Here is a 19,928-nt window from a genome sequence, read left to right on the forward strand (position 1 = left end):
TGAGGTATTTCTTCTTCACTTCAGTATTTTCTTTTCATGCATTTTATACTTCTACTCCACCCCCTTGTGGAGGGAAATATTTTACTTTTGACTTTTTTTTGACTGCTTTGCTGAACAAATGTGCATGAAAACATACAAAGAGTTTATACAGCAATACAATATAAAGAATGCTCAATATATACAAAGAATAGAATAATAAGAAAAATGCACAATATATATTTAAAAAAAAATAGTATATGTAAATGTAGAAGTACAGAACTTGATTAAATATACTATATATATATATATATATATATATATATATATATATGTATATATAAGTATATGTATTAAAGTACAGATATACTTGGTTACTTGACACCACTAGTAGTAAATAGGTATATAGTTCAACTGAACCCCTCCTATTTCTAAATAATAATGATAATATATGTATATATATATATGTATATATAAGTATATGTAATAAAGTACAGATATACTCGGTTACTTGACACCACGAGTAGTAAATGTGTATTTAGTCGTACTCAACACCTCATATATATATATGCATATATGTATATATTTTTATATATAACAATAGGTCATTTGCGAATAATGACAAAGTATATATCTTCCTACTCCAGATCAATAACGGTTCTGTCAGTAATGTGAACAGTAGGGGGGGATGAAGGGTCCTCCAATCAAGTATCATTGGTACCACGTCCCAGAGGTTCATTGAACACTCAAGAAGTTCAGAAGCCAATTGGGTCATTTTATTTTGAATTATTTTTGAAAGATTCTACCAGAAATCGATGTCCTTTTGTTATTTTGCATATGCAGCTTTGATTGATGGTAACACTTCTTCCAGTCTGACGTGCATGGGGCGGAGGGGCTCGAGATACTGAAGGAATGAGGTCTCCTCCACCTTTAATTGGGTGTTGTTTGTGACCCACAGGGAGAGTCGGACTCACTGCATTGACATAGAGACGGCCTACATGCAGGGCTGTGAGATGCTGGACCAGGCGGTGCTGGTGAGAGACTCCATGGCTGTTGTTCCAGCTACACGCTTGTTTGGGCCCCGTGAATAATTCAAGCGTTGTGAAATGTGGTGCAGGTGCACTTGTGTCGTAGCTCATTACGATTCAATTTGAATACATAAACATACAAATGAGAAGTATTTTTTCTGGCAATATTTTGAAGCGTTGCTGAATTAATCTGGGTCGAATACAATTATATGCGGTACACTGCTCACGGATAGTTTTGCACCACCGCATATGGTAATATATATCTCACTATATATATATATATATATATATATATATATGATAGTTTTGCACCACTGCATATGGTTATATATATATATATGTATGATAGTTTTAACCATATGCGATGGTGCAAAACTATCATATATATATATATATATATATATATATGCAAAACTATCATATATATGATATATATATATATATATATATATCTATATGTGATAGTTTTTATATATATATATATATGCGGTACACTGCTCACGGATAGTTTTGCACCACCGCATATGGTTATATATATCTCACTATATATATATATATATGCAAAACTATCATATATATGTGATAGTTTTTTAATATATATATATGATAGTTTTGCACCACCGCATATGGTTGTCTCTCTCTCTATCAATATATATATATATAGATATATATATATATATATATATATATATATATCTATATATAGATATATGTATATACTGATGATATACTGTATATATATATATATATATTTACTGTATACTGTATATATATATATATATATATATATATATAAGCTAAAATGTGTGTTTTTTTTGCCGGTGCACGCTTCAGCTCGAAGGTGCAATAAAGGAGTTTATGACGCAGCTATAACGTGGCTGTTCCTCCTGCGTCTGTAGGTGGTGAAGGAGCTGCAGACCTCGGCCCGAGAGGCCATCCTCCTGCTGAGGGCGATGATCGGAGAAGTGTGTCTGAACGTGGAGGAAGAAGAGAGCGCGATCTGCACTCTGTTCAACAGCCTGCAGGTTATATGACGACCCCGCTGTGTGCTGGGTTTCCTCCTTCATCCTTTAAGGAAAAGAAGGACTTGAAACCACACGTTCAACCCGTCTGTGTCCAAAGACTATATATTTAATGTGACACATTGACATAATATGATACATTTATGATACATGACGGTTTAAAGTCTTGAAGTGTGCTTACTGACAATACTCCTTTTATTTTATTTGTTTTATTTGACTATTTGAAAAAATAGAAAATAACATTGTGTTTATCAAATATGTTTTCTATGATTATCTTTTGCGATTGCACATGTGTGCATATCTTAAATAGTTGAAAACCAACTGTATTCCCTATAATGGAGGAGTTTGCTAAAACAGTGGCCTCATGTGCCCCAAAACTAGATGTATTAAAATGGGAAAAAAACTCACTTTTAAGTGGTTTGACCGGTTTTGATAGAGAGCAATGCAGCTGTGGATCACACCAGTTCTTCAGGTCAACATGTTTAAATATGGCCATCAGGCACAAACGTTCACAAAGTTTCACATCTTTTTTCTTTTCTTTTTTTCTTTATGGTTACCTCGGGATAACAAGGCACGAACAGAATATCTGAGACATTTTTTTCTCAAATTTATTTATTTTTTTTTTTAAAAAGAAGAAGAAACTGAAAAATCACGTTGACAGATATTCAAACCCTTTGCTTCTCGCACTTGAAAGGTGTTCTCCATTCCTCCAGATCCTCTTTGAGAGGTTTCCACACCTTCAAAAAAGCATCAACATGTCAGCATCCAGGCGGTTCTTCTTTTCACACTTATTCCCAATAACCTTTCATCTAAAATGTGATGCACATGCACTTAACCGCAATGTTTTTCCCCCAAAACCATTCCAAGAATTAACATTTCAAACAGCCGGGGAAGTGGAAAATACATTTGGACTTTTATCTGACTGCCCCTTGATATTAATACATCAAGTTATTAGCTTCACTAGGTTTGCTTCACTTAAAGTGTAAATGAAAGTGTCAGTTGGACCAGATATTATCGCTCTGAAACACATACTACTAATTAATTCTGAAGTTAAATATAAGATTCAAATACCGGTTGAGTCTGTGAGTCTTAAATTAGCATGCAGTGAGTTTCTCCATCGGAGAGTGTTAACACGGCTCGGCCACCGGAGGTCTCTGTTTACCTATTAAAAGTGTCTTTTCTTTGCATTGTGCACAATCAAATAGAGCAGACGCCCCAGTGTGGATCGTACGCCTCTTTCTTTAACCACAATCTTGAAAATTCATTAGGTATTCGAGAGCTTAAGGCCATTTTCGCAAACAGTGTCGGGAATTAAAGGGTTTTTATTTCCTCTGTTCTTGTCTGACAGGAAAAACTAGCAGAGAGGAAGAAGATTCTGCTGAAAGCAGCTCAGAGGTAATGAATAAATTGAAATATAAGATTTACAGGTCATATGTAAAAATGCTTTTGTTGCCTCGAAGCTTGTGTCACAATATTTACCTAATTGAATGCTATTATCCGGCTGCCAGCAGGTCCCTTGATAGTTGTTCCATTGTGTCATGCTGCATTGTTACGGGGATGAGCAGCAGCACCCTGTTCGCTCTGGAATAATCTCACCAAACATACTTTCTGTTTATGATCACGAATTAAAAAAGCACCTCAGTGGGATCGCATGTTTCAAAGCGTTCTGTGCCTTGATCCACTCGTGGAAAAATATAGCCAACTTAAAAGAATCGGCATACAAATACACACATCGTCTACATTCGAGACGTTCTCGAGGCCCCTCGAGGAAACCCTGGATGAGGCCGCTTCAAATAGAAAACAGAGCACCTTTAACGCCTGAATAAGGTGTTATTAGTTATGAAGCACGCGCACACAAACGCACATCATTGTCTCATATTGTCACATGATCGAATAGAGAGATGGCGTCGGACGACGTCAACATACCCGTTACAGTCGTTATTCCACATCTGTGTATGACAGAAATACAAAATTGAATGAGAAATATATTTGATTGTTTATGTGGAATAAGCATTTTGTGGTTGCTCCGGTTTTACACCAAAAAATAAACCACGAAGGAGATGGCTTTGCCTTTTCGAGGACATATATAGCAAATGGCTTTATTCTTAAAGTATAGCCGGGGTTAGTAACTCGAGAACGTGGTATATTAAAGTTAGATTAGTTGAAATATCCAACCCGGAAACCCAGCTCGGTGTTGCCAACGCTCATTCAAACGAAGGTAGCTCGCAGCCTTTCAAAGTTGCTGAATCTAGAGAGAAAGTTGCCACGTTGGCAACACTGACACGCCCGTCCCTTCAGACCTCCCTCCAAAGCCACGCCCCCCCAAAATCGGTATGTGAAACGAAATGATTGGACGGGCTCGTGACAGTCCTGCAGCAGCTGCAGATGCACGATTATGTTCTCTCTCTTTTTTTGAAGGAGCATTTCATTCGTTCACTACTGTCAGGATTAACTAACCCTGACTTTAATGTGAGTTTGCATATTTTCAAGGTGGCAATCTGAGTCGCTCGCTGGCGCCCGTTCTCTGTCCAACTCATCATCGGAGGGACAATGTTGCGTTGCAGGATCCATTCATAGTTTCTATTTTTCTCCTTTGCAGCTGTGTGATGGCGCAGTAACAAACTGTCAAGTGACACAAATTGAGAAACGACTTTGCGAAAACAGGATAATGACACCCTCCCGTCCATTAATTTAGCATTAACTCACACTTAAATAATTAAAAGCCCACAACATCCCCACCGCGATAATTAAAGTTTGATTTAATGTCATCCAATGTTTGCAAACTAATTAGTCTCTAAGATGAAATTATTGTATATCAGACAATTGGGAGCATTTGTGTGCCTCTTAACGGCTGTCGCCATGGCGGCTCGCAGCTAACGGTGCAAACGGCACTAACGGTGCAAACAGCCCTAATGGTGCAAACAGCCCTAATGTTGCAAACAGCCCTAATGTTGCAAACATCCCTAATGGTGCAAACAGCCCTAATGTTGCAAACAGCCCTAATGGTGCAAACAGCCCTAATGTTGCAAACATCCCTAATGGTGCAAACAGCCCTAATGTTGCAAACATCCCTAATGGTGCAAACAGCCCTAACGGTGCAAACAGCACTAACGGTGCAAACAGCACTAACGGTGCAAACAGCCCTAATGTTGCAAACATCCCTAATGGTGCAAACAGCGCTAATGGTGCAACCAGCCCTAATGGTGCAAACAGTGCTAATGGTGCAAACAGAGCTAACGGTGCAAACAGTCCTAATGGTGCAAACAGCGCTAACGGTGCAACCAGTCCTAATGGTGCAAACAGCGCTAACGTTGCAAACAGCGCTAACGGTGCAACCAGTCCTAATGGTGCAAACAACGCTAACGGTGCAAACAGCGCTAACGGTGCAAACAGCGCTAGCGGTGCAACTAGTCCTAATGGTGCAAACAGCGCTAACGTTGCAAACAGCGCTAACGGTGCAACCAGTCCTAATGGTGCAAACAACGCTAACGGTGCAAACAGCGCTAACGGTGCAAACAGCGCTAACGGTGCAACCAGCGCTAACGGTGCAACCAGTCCTAACGGTGCAAACAACGCTAACGGTGCAAACAGCGCTAACGGTGCAACTAGTCCTAATGGTGCAAACAGCGCTAATGGTGCAAACAGCGCTAACGGTGCAACCAGTCCTAATGGTGCAAACAGCGCTAACGGTGCAAACAGCGCTAACGGTGCAAACGTTGCAAACGGTGCAAATGGTGCTAACAGTGTTCACCAGAGGGGGCGCTGCAGGGTGGTCGTTACTCTTACGTGAGGCGTTCTCAGCTGTAACCTCCCCACGAGAGCGGCGGCCGTGAGCTCTGATCAGCTAGACATCACTAACCACTTTATCCTTTTAAAGATAATAGTCGTTTTATGCTATATGAATCCCATATGTTGCACCTTTTTTTTCTTTTTGAGAAGAATGATTAATCAGTGAAATACATGGCTAACGGAGCAGCTCTTCACTAACCACATATTTAGCTCTTTCTCTACACTGCAAACAGCCATTTCTCCAAATTACAGATGGAAAAAGAAAATCGGAATGACTTCCGAGCACTTTTCCTCTTCGCCGTGTGCTCCATCTGCACCAACGTGTGATTGAATGAGAACAATTTTGTCCATGTGAGTGAGTGAGTGTCTCGAGTTGCACTCTGTGGGGATCTCTAATGAGATTTTTTGTGTCCTCCATCTCTCTCTCTCCATCTCTCTCTCCGTTTGCCTGGAAGCCGTCCAGTGTCTGGGCTCCCGGAAGAGTGTTAAAGGCTATTTATGTCGGGCTTTGTGTGTCCGGCCCCACGTCTGCGTGCACAGGTGTAGACGGAGAAGACAGATGGATTGGTTTAGAGAAATATGGAGTATGTCGTTTGGTGCTTTGCGCCTCCTGAGCTCAATCCTCTCGAGTTTTTACGGCAGCCTCCAATGCGAAGGTGCGGCGTTACGTGTTTGTTTGTTTGTTTGTGTGTGTTTCGCAGTCAACACGAGGAGAAGGAGAAAGCACTCAAGGAGCAGCTCTCCCACCTCACCGCCCTCCTCCCCACCCTCCAGGTAGAGTGAGAAAGATCACACCGTACATCCGAGGAGTTGTGGGATGATTAATGGAGGAGGGACATTTGTGTTCATTTAAAAAAAATAAAAAAAACGTTATGGTCCTTGAACAGTTATTTAAAGGGAATCATTTGAGAAGTTTATATTGGGAATTGCTCTTTTGTTTTTGTGGGGTTTTTTTTCAAGTAAATCAGTAAAAGCAATTTTTTTGTCAGTGCTTGTTGGCATACTTTTGGGTATCTGGAGTTCTTACCAACCCACACACTGAACATATACATATATATATACATATATAACCCACCCCCTCGAGAACTACCTCTGCAAAGGTGCGTCGTATTTTCATGGCAAGCCAATCAGAGCAGACCGGGTATCTTTCAGACCGACGGTATGAGAAAAATGTCTTTTGAACATTCAAGCATGTAAACATGTTCTAGTGGAAAGTATGAAACTAGAGAAATGAGCATGAAATATAAAATATGTATCTGAAAGGTCTCTCAGGCTGCCAGTAGTGGAGTAGAAGCACAATGTGGCATTAGATGGAGATACTCTCTCCTCATATTAATTGTGTGCATTTTAGTTGTGGGATTCATTTTAAACCCTTTAGCCTGTCGGTGTCTCATATTCCATGCAGCTCTTTTTTAAAATCTAAACATTGACTCTCTGATGTTTTCAGGTGCACCTCGTCACGTGTTCGGCCTTCCTCAGCTCAGCCAACAAGTTTGAGTTTTTGGACATGGGCTACGTGAGTGCCGCCACGTGAACGATGAACTATGTTTTTATTATTGTTGCTTTTTTTTTTACGACGTCAAGTAAGATAACTATTGGACGGCACATTGTGATTATGGAACCGCGTCTCCTGTACATGCATCACAAAGACCTCGGTTCACTCCACCCGAGAGTTTCCCTTTGGCAAGGAGAAAACTTCAAGTGTTAGCTGGACGGTGATTTGATTCTCTAAAAGGAGTCCGTCTCCTCGAGATGAAACGCATCACTCGTTGTTTCTTGCTTACGCAGCAACTCATGGAGAGGCTGAAGAGGATCGTGAAGCTCCCTCACCGGCTGAGACCGGTGCAGAGCAGCAAAGTGAGTAGGAGGCGCCTTCCTGCAAGGCATCCCGATGCAGTTTCTCCTCTTTCTCCTCAGAGTTCAGTGCCGTCCAGTGGGGAGCTGCGGTCAGTCATTCAGTCGTGTATTTAATCGGGGGACATGAGACACATTCATCACGATGGTGCAAATGTTCATGCAAACGCATACGAGCACCTCTTACAATAATCTGACTTTAATGCGACGACGCAACTGTAGTCGTACGAGCATGCTTATGAAGTGTAAGCAAAAATCCAGCAAACGCAGATTGTTTGCGACAATATTTCTGGGGCAATCATTGCTGCAATGTTTCCTGCACACAAATCACCGTTTTTCTGCCCGCAAACCGCGACTTTTAAGAAATTCCAAAAATGTCTTACGAAAGCAGAAACACACGGATTTGTTGACACATTTAGGCAAAGATTAGCTCTGGTGACTGTGAAAGGCCCCAGAATATATTACACACATCATTTTCATACTCATTAAAACAGCCACTCCTACAGATTGCAGTCAGAATAACTTAAATGAAGAGTGACACTCTCTAGAACTCGTAGATAATACGACTCGTGTTAAGAAATAACTACATTGTATTTCTTTTTTTAATAATGTGTGTGTTTTTTTTTTCTTCTTCTTTTGAATCGTTTACTTGTTTATTTTGCTTTTAAATGCTGATGATGAGAATAATGCTGATGGCTGTAATATTATCATTAAAATGATGCTATTGCTGTTATTATATATGCTGTATTTATATATTGTCGGGCCTCAATCGTCCACTCCTGCTGTAACTTCATGTCTTTTTTTTCCCCTCTTTTCTTATTTATTTATCGTCCGGCTTTTCTTCTGTTTTTCATAGAAAGAACAATGAACAATTATGCCATAAATGCGTGCACGTATTTGCACGAGACTAAGTGACGTTTTCTCCGTCTTCCATGAGATCAACACCGACTACAGAAGCGAGTTTGCTCGCTGTCTGGAGCCCTTGCTGCTGCTCGGCCAGCGCTGCCTTCCCTCTGTCGCCGGATCTATAAGCGTGGCGGCAAGGTGAGACCCCAAATATCACGTGCACGTAATCACTCAAATATTCCCTTACTCTCTGGTTTTATTTTAACCGCGGCGTCTTTTATTCGGATTCTTCCAAGAAAGCCTGGCCAGGAAATGTTCACGCTCGCAAAGCATCCAAACTCCAAATCCCACCAAATGTTTTTTTGGAAGTGCAGATGGTGGACGGCGATGAGTGAAGCGAGAGGAAAGGAGGCGCCGTGCACTCGAGTCCCCGGCGTGGAAGTTATTCTGTCTATCTGTAAGCTCTGTACACGGATATGTTTATGTAACTCACCTTGTTGCTGTGAGGGAGGCGGGCCGTCCTGTTTTAGAAAGCCGGGGACACGAACGCAGCTGGAAACAGGATGAGAGGATGAACGTGTTGTTTTTATGTTGTTTTTATGTGTTTGTGCATCGAATTTTCGTGGCGGAAAACAACCCCAAAACTGCGAGAATGCTTTTGACAATGCCATCAAATCGTTTCACTTCATACATTTGCTTGAGAATCCCATCAAATAACCAGAAAACAACCTTTATTTAAACACCCACGCCTGCTACTTGTGTCATTTTCCACTTTCCACTACAGCCCCCCCCCCCCCCCCCCCCCCACCTCAACTGTTCACAAGTTTTTAAGCCCACCCACTGATGCCAACATACTGACAACTTTCCAACTTGCTTAGCGCCCTCGCCAGTGCAAGATGCAGAGTGGGCCCGGAATTTGGTGGCCGGGCCGGCCCGGCCGGCACTATTTTTAATCGTAATTTCACAGAACTTTCCAGGATTCATCTGGAAGTCGGCCCAAAAGTTCCAGGCCGCTGATGTCACGGCTTTAATTGGCGTCAGTGATGGGAGGTCAGAGGCTGGATGACGTGTGTAGGGTGGAGAGAGAGAGAGAGAGAGAGGGAGGGAGGGAGAGTTTAAATGGTTTCGACAGGTCCTCTGTGGCATCAACACTGGGCAAGAAGGAAGGAGCAGAGCCTGCCAGACCCCAGGTACATTGATATGTATTTTATTATGTTCAAGTTCTTGCCGTTCTCTTGTATAGCCTCTACAGAGTGTGCCCGAGTCTCCAGTGTGATCCCCTAATAGATGTAGCTTTGGTAGTTGAGTGAATATTGATTGCGATGGATTAAATGTGCTCTACGGACTGAATTATCGGCGTAGGCTTAGAGGTGTCTCGCCGGCTTTCCACTCTCAGTGAACACCTGCTGATGCCTTTGACACTGCGAGACAACAGTCGTCACAGAAGGTTACTTACTTCAGTGAACAGACGGAGGGAGGAAGTGAGCTTTTCCTCACCGTATGGTCGTTCAGAATGACGCCCACGCGTCGTTTTACTGACCGAACGTGTTGTTGTGTCTGAGACTTTCCCATCGCCGTCTGAAAAGCTCCCTTCCTCCCAACGCGGGATGCAAACCGGGGGGGGGCAGGGATTTGGTGGACGGGCCAGCTGGCTGGGCCCTATTCGTATCGTAGTTTCCCAGAACAGAAGTGGAGTTGTTCTCTCATGCAACTGATGCTTTAGTACTGGCAACGTCTTTAATTGGCTGCGTTGGGACGCAGTCCGGATGCTCGGAGGACGGCATTTGTATGGCGACGCGAGAGGATGCAGTCACACCCAGGGTTTTGTTTTCTTTTTTGCTGGAGAACGTCTGAAGGGCGCTTGTGTTGTGCGAAGGCGCGAAGCCAAGACGACGGTCCTACCCAGGTGAACGTATGCGTGCGCAGTCCGTTTGGGTATGTGCCGCACATACGTACTTTCACACTCTCGGTGAAGTGTGAAGACACATCCGAGTGTTATGAGTGACAGCAAGTGTGCCGCCGCGCTTCAGACGCATGATGTATCATCTGTATTCATTCAGGTAGTCTCACTGATCCCAGATCTATTTTTGAAGGAGGTTGCGGCTCTCTGCCGGGTGTGTGCAACAACCAATGCTGTTTTTTGCGTGATAGAATGAATACAACCCACAATTGGCCAACCCCACGTTCTAGACACCGACGGGCATTTTCATTCAAACTCAAAAAGAAGAAGAAGAAGCGGCGAAGTCCGCAGGCCATTTGCTCAAAGTGGTTGAATAAGAACACGTCGTATGAATTCCACCCCCCCAAAAAAACTAGATTAAACTCACCAAGCTTGCCGGGGAGGTACAGCAGTGTGTGCACAGTGGTATTCGAGTAGTGCACGAGGAGACAGCAGGCAGTACAGAGCAGCCAATAAAAGGCGCTTTTGAGAAAGTGTGAGTCACCGCAACCTCGAGAGGTCCTTCAGCCTGCAGACATAACCGGCCTGCCCCAAAATATTATGCAGTTTGCTGCTGCAGATTAGCCGTGGACAGACGACCACGTCGCGCATCCACTCACTCACGGACCAGAAACACAGAACCAAACACAAGAGCAAGTAAAGAACTGGGATCCGACTGGTACCGTGTTCTCAGAATTGATCGATGTTCTCCTGCAAAAGCATCGTGTGGATGCCAGAGATGTTCGAGGTACACGTCAGGCAACCCAACAATAAGTGAAATGGTATTTCATTGCATCGTATTTAGAAGAAAAGTTTGCACAGACATTCGTCCTCCTTAGTCCTTTCACGGAGAGATAGGAAACAACATCAAGCTGCGCTCGAGTGAAGCACCGAAGGAAGTGAGACAATAAAGTGTGTATCACTTGTGTATCAGATATTTGCCATGCGCAATAAAGTAGATGGTATGTAGAAAGAGTTGTGTGTACATCTTAGAAGTAGAAAGTAGGTTGAAATAACAGACATTCTGCAGCAGGGTGTTTTTCATACAATATGCACTCAATTCCCAAGTGATTGCAATAATAGAAAAAACTCTGGATGCCAGCGACCGGGTAAAAGAATATTAAGAATATTTCACCAGGTTCTGAGTGTTTTGAATAGTGCAAGCTGCACATGTACTATATGTAATATTTATACAGTCAGAGCTGTGGTCAAAGAGACCGGGGGGGGGTGAGACGGGTGTGATGTTTCATCCGCGCTTATTAACGAGAGGGAGGAAGGAAAAAAAAATGAATTCCTGATTATTGTTCCCTCTCCTCAGGCACCAGTCCCCTCTCTCCATGGCGTGCCGCTCCCCGTCTCTCAGTGAGATGCCCCTGGGCTCGGTGTGCGGTCGGAGGCCCAGCTGTCACCGCAACATCTGCACCAAGGTCCTCCTGGCTGAGGGGAGGGAGACGCCCTTCACCGAGCACTGCCGCAACTATGAGAACACCTACAGGGTGAGTGCTGGGACCGGTGCTGGGACCGGTGCTGGGACCGCGGTGCTGGGACCGGTGCTGGGACCGGTGCTGGGACCGGTGCTGTGACTGGTGCTGGGACCGGTGCTGTGACTGGTGCTGGGACCGGTGCTGGGACTGGTGCTGGGACCGGTGCTGGGACTGGTGCTGGGACCGGTGCTGGGACCGGTGCTGTGACTGGTGCTGGGACCGGTGCTGGGACCGGTGCTGGGACCGGTGCTGGGACCGCGGTGCTGGGACCGGTGCTGGGACCGGTGCTGGGACCGGTGCTGGGACTAGTGCTGGGACCGGTGCTGGGACTAGTGCTGGGACCGGTGCTGGGACCGGTGCTGTGAATAGTGGTGGGAAAAAGAATGTTATCACTATTAGTCAATTAGACATAAAATCATGGTTGAAAAATAGCGAAGTGACCCTTTAAAGGAGATTATATGTTCTCGCAGTGCTTTGAGCTAAATGCTAACATCATGCTTAGCAGGCAGGCGACATTGTTTACCACGTTCTTGTTTTAGCGTGTTGCTAAAATGCGCTACTTGGCCCTAAACACAAAAAGTGAAGTGCAGCAGATACTGATGGCAATATTGTTAGTTTGGCAAGTTTTTGGTCATGAAACATGGCTAAAAGTAACATAAGTACTTTAGGTTTTAAGACATTTTACTAGTTTCTCCTGTATTTGGATGCACATTTGGTTAAAACCGCTGCAGCAACTTCTCTTCCTGGGCTGCAGGAGCCATCTCCGATCCTCAAAGTAAAACAAAGCTCAGCCTGTTTTCACGCTCGGATGCACTTCAACACCGGGATCTGGACACCCGTCAGATCTCGGCCTCTTTGCAGACATTGAAGCGCCTCTCGAGTGTCACGTCTTCTTGTGCTGTGTACGCTTGTGTGTTCATAGACTCTCCAGACGGAGATTCAGAGCCTGAAGGACCAGGTCCAGGAGCTGCACCGAGACCTCACCAAGCACCACTCCATCATCAACACGGATAAAATGGGCGAGATCATGGACCGGTCGCTGCACATCGACAGCCAGATAGCTTCCCAGCACTCCACCGTGGAGACGATGAGAGTCATGTTTGAAGAGGTGCGTCGAGCGATACCTGGACGATGACCTTTTCGTTTTGTACTTCCCTCAGACCTTTGTCCTCAGCCAGTGGCTCTCGCCGCATACTAACAAGCCGGTTCCAGCCGTTGTTATGAATGTAGACTGCCAGCAGTGCAAACAGAGGGGGAAAGAAGCAAATGTCAAATGTACCCCGAGAGTCGAACGGCCGCGGTGAACGTGAGAATCATCTTTTTCCGCATTCTCCTCACAGATCTGGGACGAGACTTTTCAGAGGGTCACCAACGAGCAGGAGATCTACGAAGGTCCGTCTTCTGATTTGAAAAAAATGTATCGCTCGAAAAACGTTTTATGTCTCTGTCTTTATGTGTTTATGTGTTTCGATTCAACTGGTTTCAGCCCAGCTTCACGACCTAATGCAGCTGAAGCAGGAGAACTCTTACCTGACCACCATCACCAGACAGATCAGCCCCTACATCCTGTCCATCGCCAAAGTCAAAGAGAGACTGGAGCCCAGGTGTTGTATTCAGAGGATAGATTACTATATACAGCATATATATATATATATATATATATATATATAAATATTTATATATATATTTATATATAAATATATATGTATATATACATATTTATATATATATAAATATATATATAAATGTTTATATTTATATAAATATTGATATAAATTTATATATAAATATTTATATAAATATAAACATTTATATAAATATAAACATTTATATATATCAATATTTGTATGTATTAACATTTATATATAAATATTTATATATACATATTTATATATACATATTTATATATATATTTATATATAAATATTGATACACATATTTCTATAAATATAAACATTTCTATATATAAATATTTCTATATATAAATATTTCTATATAAATATTTATAATATCTATCTATCTATCTATCTATATATTACTATATTGGTTGACTGAGGGCAGTAATTGGGAGGAAATCGAAGCCACCAGAGCAGCTTTGATTTGAAGTACACATCACAAAAAAAAAGGGGGATAAAGAAAAAAATAAAGAAAAACGTTGCACGTCTTGTAAAACTAAATTGTAATGCGTAGCCTCAGCAAACAAAATCAATACGTCTTTTAAAGCTGTGTTTTCCTCTTCATAAAAGACTAAAACGGAGTTAAACGTGAAAAGGGTAAATTAGTTCGTTGTCAACAAATCCCAAGAAAAGACCAAACCCAACGGTGAAGTGTTTATTCTGCGTAAAGCTTATTCCTTCTGTGACATCGCTGCACTGGGGTGACACGTTCCTTCATTACCAGGAACACACACACACACACACACACACACACACACACGCTGTAGTTTATCTCAACACCGTTCTGCTGCAGTAAATAGTCACTGGAGCTGCAAATTTGTTTTAATCTGCGGCTGAAAATAGTCCACAACCAACCGCAGGTCCTTCACTCCTGTTTGCAGAATGCTCGCTAAAAAAAAACATACATACATCTTTATATTTGTGAAATGTCTTTAAGGATTTGGAGGGGGGGGGGGGAGGCTCAGCCATGTTCTCAAAGGGAAGGGTCATAATTCAGAATGTACCTTTTAGGTTTCAGGAGGCGAAAAAGCACCACGACGACCGCACGGAGACGATGCTGAAAGTCTACGAAGAAAGCGCGATGGCGAAAGAGAGTCAAGACGGGTACCGACAGTCCTGAACCGTAGTTCCTCTGTTTGTGACGGCCTTCCGATAAAAGTTCACGATATTCAGAGATTAATCGCGTCTACCTGCAGCTTTCTTTCCCTTTTGTGAGTTATTAGCCGAGGTAGCGTAACGGTGAATGAGCTTGACTGAAACATTTATATATTTGACTCACTCAAATCCTGGGAAAAAAAATGTCTCTGCAGTCTCGGCAGATTTCCAGCTGTGAGCTGTGATGGATTTTAATTAGCAAAACTAAAAGGAGGGTAAACAAACAAAAAAAATAAGAAGTTTGTGTCGTGATTCATGTTTCACCACTTGGTTTACCTTGCAAATCTGCCAAGAATTCTGTAAAAAAAAAAGATAAAAACATCATCTGAGTGTGTGATAATGGATCCCCACGGCCTTGCTTTAGTAGTATCCGTGTTGTATTCAACCCACGTTTAGCAAAATATTTAAAAAATAACATTCGTGAAATGTGCGCCTTCTCGACAGCGACAACCAGACCTGCGTCTTAGACTCGGACCGGCACAAGAACAACCGGCCGCTGATCCTCGAGTCGGGCGACAGCTCCGTCAAGACCAGCCGCCCGGTCCGGCCCAGGGTTACCACGGAGACGTCCGGCCACAACGAGACGCCTTCGTAGAAAACGGGTCCGGAGACTCCAAGGTGAGGTCAACACGGAGGTCAAAGACTGTCGGAGCCGGACGGGGACAAAGAAAACGAAGAATTACTCGGACTTGTAGAAGAAAACAGCGAATGTCCTTTCTGTTTGTGCTTTGGCTGTTAAAATGATAAGTATGCTGAGAGTGTGAATTATCGCCCTGTCTGTTTTATTTCACAGTGTGTGTGTGTGTGTGTGTGTGTGTGTATGTGTGTTTTGCAGACTCTATTCTTTGCATAAAACATTTCCTTTGGGGAGTTAGAGTGGGAGGGAGGCTGATGATGGATGACCGCCCAGCTCTGATTCCCCAGAAGATCGTTGAACCGGTGTGACGGCACAGATGGAACGCAGCAAATGCAATGACGTGTGTGTGTGTGTGTGTGTGTGTGTGTGTGTGTGTGTGTCGTTCTGGGTGTCAGCGTCGCTCACATGTTGACGTGTGTCTCCTTCAAAATGAAGCAGTGATTTCCAGGATGGTGTCTGCAGTGGGCTTTTCCTTTCTTTTCTCTTTTTTTAACCCAGCAGCTTTTTAACATCTACATGCAAGAGGTGGAAACGCTGTAATATTAGAGGCGTGTGAATGTAACTGGCCTCAACCTCGATCCGCTGCTCGCTTCTTCTTCTTCTTCTTTTTTTTAATCCTCAATTCTCCAGCCAACCAAAGCGCTGTCTAGAAATATATATTCCTCTTGGGTTTGCCCCCTCGACGACGCCCGGTGTCAGCATCGTGCTTTAAGGCATTTGCCCTGCAGGAAATCAGCAGGTATACCTTCCCTTTCCTCTTACTTCCCTTCTCCTTTTCCTCCCATGTATTCTTTTGATAATCATCATGTTGGCATTTTAGTAGTGGAACATAAAGGCACGTACCTTTTATGATGTAGAGGACCAGCATAATTTGAGGGTAATTTCAGGAGAAAGATAAGATAAGATAAGATAAGATAAGATAATCCTTTATTAGTCCCTCAGTGGGGAAATTACAGGATTACAGGCAGCATTGCTCACAGTAATAAGTAAAACAAGTAGTATAATAACAGAATTAAGATAAAAGAGTAAAAAACAAGAAGAATATTATATATACAGATGGAGTAGAAATAGAATAAGTGGATAAAGTGTATAAAATAAATAAATTGTTGAAAGTGCTTGTTTTTAAGACAACATCTTAAAGCAACACAGGAGCGATTCGAAGGTGAAGAAACGGCCCTATAGCCTCGGCACAGGTGAGGATGATAATGAGGAGCCAGAGCGATGGAAGGGAGAAGGTTATTTACATTTACACAGCAAAGTGGGTTTGTTCAGAACCGGCGCGTGTTCACGGGGAACAATCGGGGGTCACGCCGGCCTCGAGGAACGTTAACGTCAGAGGTGCGGATTCATTAAAAATACATTTGTGACAGCGGAGTAACAAATGGCGGTGCCTCGGCTCTGTTCCTGTACTACTCCCTTCCCCGTGGTCATTCATCATCGGCTCTCATCGAACTACCGGGTCCACGTTCCACTGTTCATTATTCTCTCAGCCTCTTGCTGGGCTCCCTCAACTATGCTGCCTGAGCAGAAGGGAAAACCCCCCCTCCCCAAGGTTATTTCGCTCCAAGAAAAAATAAGTACCATTTTTTCTTTTTCTTTTTGGAGGTAAAGTTCATAGAGATATGGTATTCATTTCTTCACCAATTAGGATGGGTCCCACCTTTTGCTCCATTCGTTTTACAGCCGGGGTCGGGGTGGTACGCTCACAGAAGATATGCTGAAGGGGAACAATGATTTTAAAAAGTAATACGTTCCAGAAAAAAAAAAAATGTAAAGATAAGATAGAATGAAAGTTTAATTATCTCTTTGGAGAAAGTGGGTCACTGAAGGGAGTGTGACATTAAGAAGAATACAATTAGAGCAAAAGGAGCAGATTGAGGACGAAACCACAAATGGTTATATAATGAGGCTGAAGATACGAGTTAAGAGTCTTAATTATGGAGTTATCCACATGCAGAACTGCTGTTGGCTCCCAAGACGTTACATTTTAATTTGGTTTATGGATTTGTGGTTTTCAAACAAGATGAGAGTAATATGGGGCTGTTTTGCAGAAAGGAGGATTAACAAGTTAAGTGGATATATGGAACTAAAATTGAAAAGAACTCGTGTATTGCAGATTAATATATAATACTGACACGCAACTGGTCCCAGGACAGTTTTATAGGTGTGATATTATGCTCATTTGTGTACTAAGATTGACACCATTCTTGTTTCTGTGGTAAAAATGAGGCTGCAGCCAGCTAGCGTATCTTAGCTTAGCATAAAGACTGGAAATAGGGGGAAACAGCTTTATGGCTCTGTCCCGTGCATGGACTGTATATAAGAAGTGGACGTAGTCACTGTAATGTTACCTATTGGTTTGTGGACTGCCGTTTTGAAGCCTCAAGTTCAGCATAATGGACGTCGCCATCTTGGTTTTTTGGACGTCGCCATCTTGGTTTTTTGCAACCAGAAGAGCACAACTGAAGTCAACTGAATAAGACATTTGTAGGTGAAATAAAATGAACTCTCATGAACTGAAAACACACTTAAAGGGTTACAGTTGTTTATCACAAGGTAGCCCCGCCCTAAAGCATCCCCTGTTTATGGTCTAATTTACTCTCAATGGACCGTCATTTACTAAATGACCATGTTGTATTGAAGGAGACTTGAAACTAAAGATTGAGACCATAAACTCATGTTTACAATGCTGAGGTAATAATAATAAGTGAGAAGTTTTTGCAACCATGAGGGAGAATGCAGGTTTAACTTCAGCACCGGCTTCACGTTTCAGAACCGGAGGTCCAAAGGCGACAATATAAACCCACCAGAACCTCTACAGCTCAACTAATTCACCCGTTTGTGGATTTTGTTTGTGACGGTGCTTTTTTTTCTTTTCACGCTATTCATTTCACACTTTTTCCGTCTTCTTTTTTGTAAATTGAGTCATTCGCATGCAGACTTTATTGTTTTAAAGAGTCTCTGAATAGTTTTTCAGTCACGGCTTAAACTGTTAACTTAAGTCAGGCTTTTCACAGGAAGTCCAGCTTTTCTGTCCCTCCTTACAGAAATTCTCCGATGATATTCTCTCTTTCATAGTGTTGACTTTGTTTTCTTTCATTATTCAATATCGACACATAAAACCAACCACTTCCTTGACCCCCCCCCCCCCCCCCCCCCCCCCCCCCCCCCCCCCCGTTCTCTGGACCAGAGGGGTAATTGGAATCAATCGTGACGCCGTTATCGGCGGTGACAGATGCACGAGGCCGTTGTGTGAAAAGGTCAAGGGTCGAGAGAGCCAACCCCCCCGGGGGGGATTTCGGGAAGCTTGACACCTAAAAAAAAATGTCATTCCTGAATCAATCTCACGCGTGGACACTTGGTTTAATCTCCCAGGGCGTTCGTGACCCCTCCTGGAAGCTTTCTCCTCCCTGTTGGTCACTGAGCAGCTGCAGGTGGAGGTTAAGTAAGGTTCTTAAGACTTTCACTCCATCACTTTGTTGACGGAGCTCTTCCCATCCAGGCCGGGGACTATTTCTTCTGGGCACATAAACTCAATCGGAGACATGTAAGTCAAAACATGTCAATATATTTATCACTCACTGCTCCCCCGGGTGCTGTATAATTAACCCCTGAGTCAGCGCCAAGGATTTTCCTTTGACCCCAGCAGCTCGGAGGGTCATATTTGTACTCCCCATCCTCTTGGCCGACACAGAGAAAAACAAGCTATTTGCATTTTTTTGTAAAAACATGGAAATATGATATTAAATATGATATTCAAGATATTTCAGGAGTCGGTGTCAAAGTCTAGTTTACGCTTCGTTTACTGAGAACCCAGAAAGAAAACTATTGTGTAAAATCATGTATTAATATTAAAGATGAATTAGATAAGATAAAATAAGATCTACTTTATTGTCCCGCAGTAAAATGTGTCTCCGGCTGCATCACACAACACACATGCATGGACAGAGTACAGTCAGGTACATTAAGGTTGCATGACTTTGATTATGGTCTTGATGTTGATATGTATGTACTTTAAATTGATAAAGACAAGAATCCTGCAGCAAATATTGAAAGGCTCAATGTTATTTGAACCCTTATTTATTTTCCTGCTCATGGAGTATCCCAGAACGAATTTCTTCTTAAGAAATAAATCCAATTGGCCGATTTGATTTGCGTAAATATTGGTCACCTCGAGATGCTCTGAATGAGACGTTACTTATTGTTGTGTAGTGTGCAGTCCTGAAGCAAACCTCTCCGGGGAACGTCACTAATGCAATATCCGAGCTGACAAATCGAGTTCCTTTCATTGCATCGACCAACAACGCCAGCGAGAGAGAGAGAGAGAGGGTGGGGGGGGGGGGGGGGGGGTCGAGCGAGCTTGTCCTTGACTCGGAGGGATCGCAGGTGAGAGCTTGAGGACGTGTTGAACCTGAGAGAGGCAGCCCAGCAGCTCCGTATTAATCAACAGCTTGCCTCCCCTCTCCTCCTCCTCCTCCTCCTCTTTTTTTCCCATCCATTAACACCTCTCCCTCATGCTCCC

General features: G+C 43.0%; 1 protein-coding gene across 8 annotated transcripts in view; it reads left to right on the plus strand.

Moving 5' to 3' along the window:
• Positions 1 to 19,928, plus strand: part of rnf207a (ring finger protein 207a) — a 29,784-nt gene that overhangs the window by 6,394 nt on the left and 3,462 nt on the right. Inside the window, exons 5-18 of one of the 8 annotated variants that reach the window (XM_034533569.1) lie at positions 935 to 1,010; positions 1,904 to 2,029; positions 3,375 to 3,421; positions 6,517 to 6,589; positions 7,263 to 7,331; positions 7,604 to 7,672; positions 8,607 to 8,713; positions 11,773 to 11,950; positions 12,861 to 13,046; positions 13,279 to 13,330; positions 13,418 to 13,542; positions 14,626 to 14,825; positions 15,214 to 15,387; positions 15,605 to 16,396. In XM_034533569.1, coding sequence (XP_034389460.1) covers positions 935 to 1,010; positions 1,904 to 2,029; positions 3,375 to 3,421; positions 6,517 to 6,589; positions 7,263 to 7,331; positions 7,604 to 7,672; positions 8,607 to 8,713; positions 11,773 to 11,950; positions 12,861 to 13,046; positions 13,279 to 13,330; positions 13,418 to 13,542; positions 14,626 to 14,825; positions 15,214 to 15,364 — 1,459 coding nt within the window. In that variant the 3' untranslated portion in view covers positions 15,365 to 15,387; positions 15,605 to 16,396. Of the gene's footprint in view, positions 1 to 934; positions 1,011 to 1,903; positions 2,030 to 3,374; positions 3,422 to 6,516; positions 6,590 to 7,262; positions 7,332 to 7,603; positions 7,673 to 8,606; positions 8,714 to 11,772; positions 11,951 to 12,860; positions 13,047 to 13,278; positions 13,331 to 13,417; positions 13,543 to 14,625; positions 14,826 to 15,213; positions 16,397 to 19,928 lie in introns of those variants that run through there. The other 7 variants (XM_034533572.1, XR_004609522.1, XM_034533571.1 and 4 more) reach the window with 7 other exon arrangements.

Source organism: Cyclopterus lumpus, chromosome 5 (genome assembly GCF_009769545.1).
Source record: "Cyclopterus lumpus isolate fCycLum1 chromosome 5, fCycLum1.pri, whole genome shotgun sequence".
Lineage (NCBI taxonomy): Eukaryota > Metazoa > Chordata > Actinopteri > Perciformes > Cyclopteridae > Cyclopterus > Cyclopterus lumpus.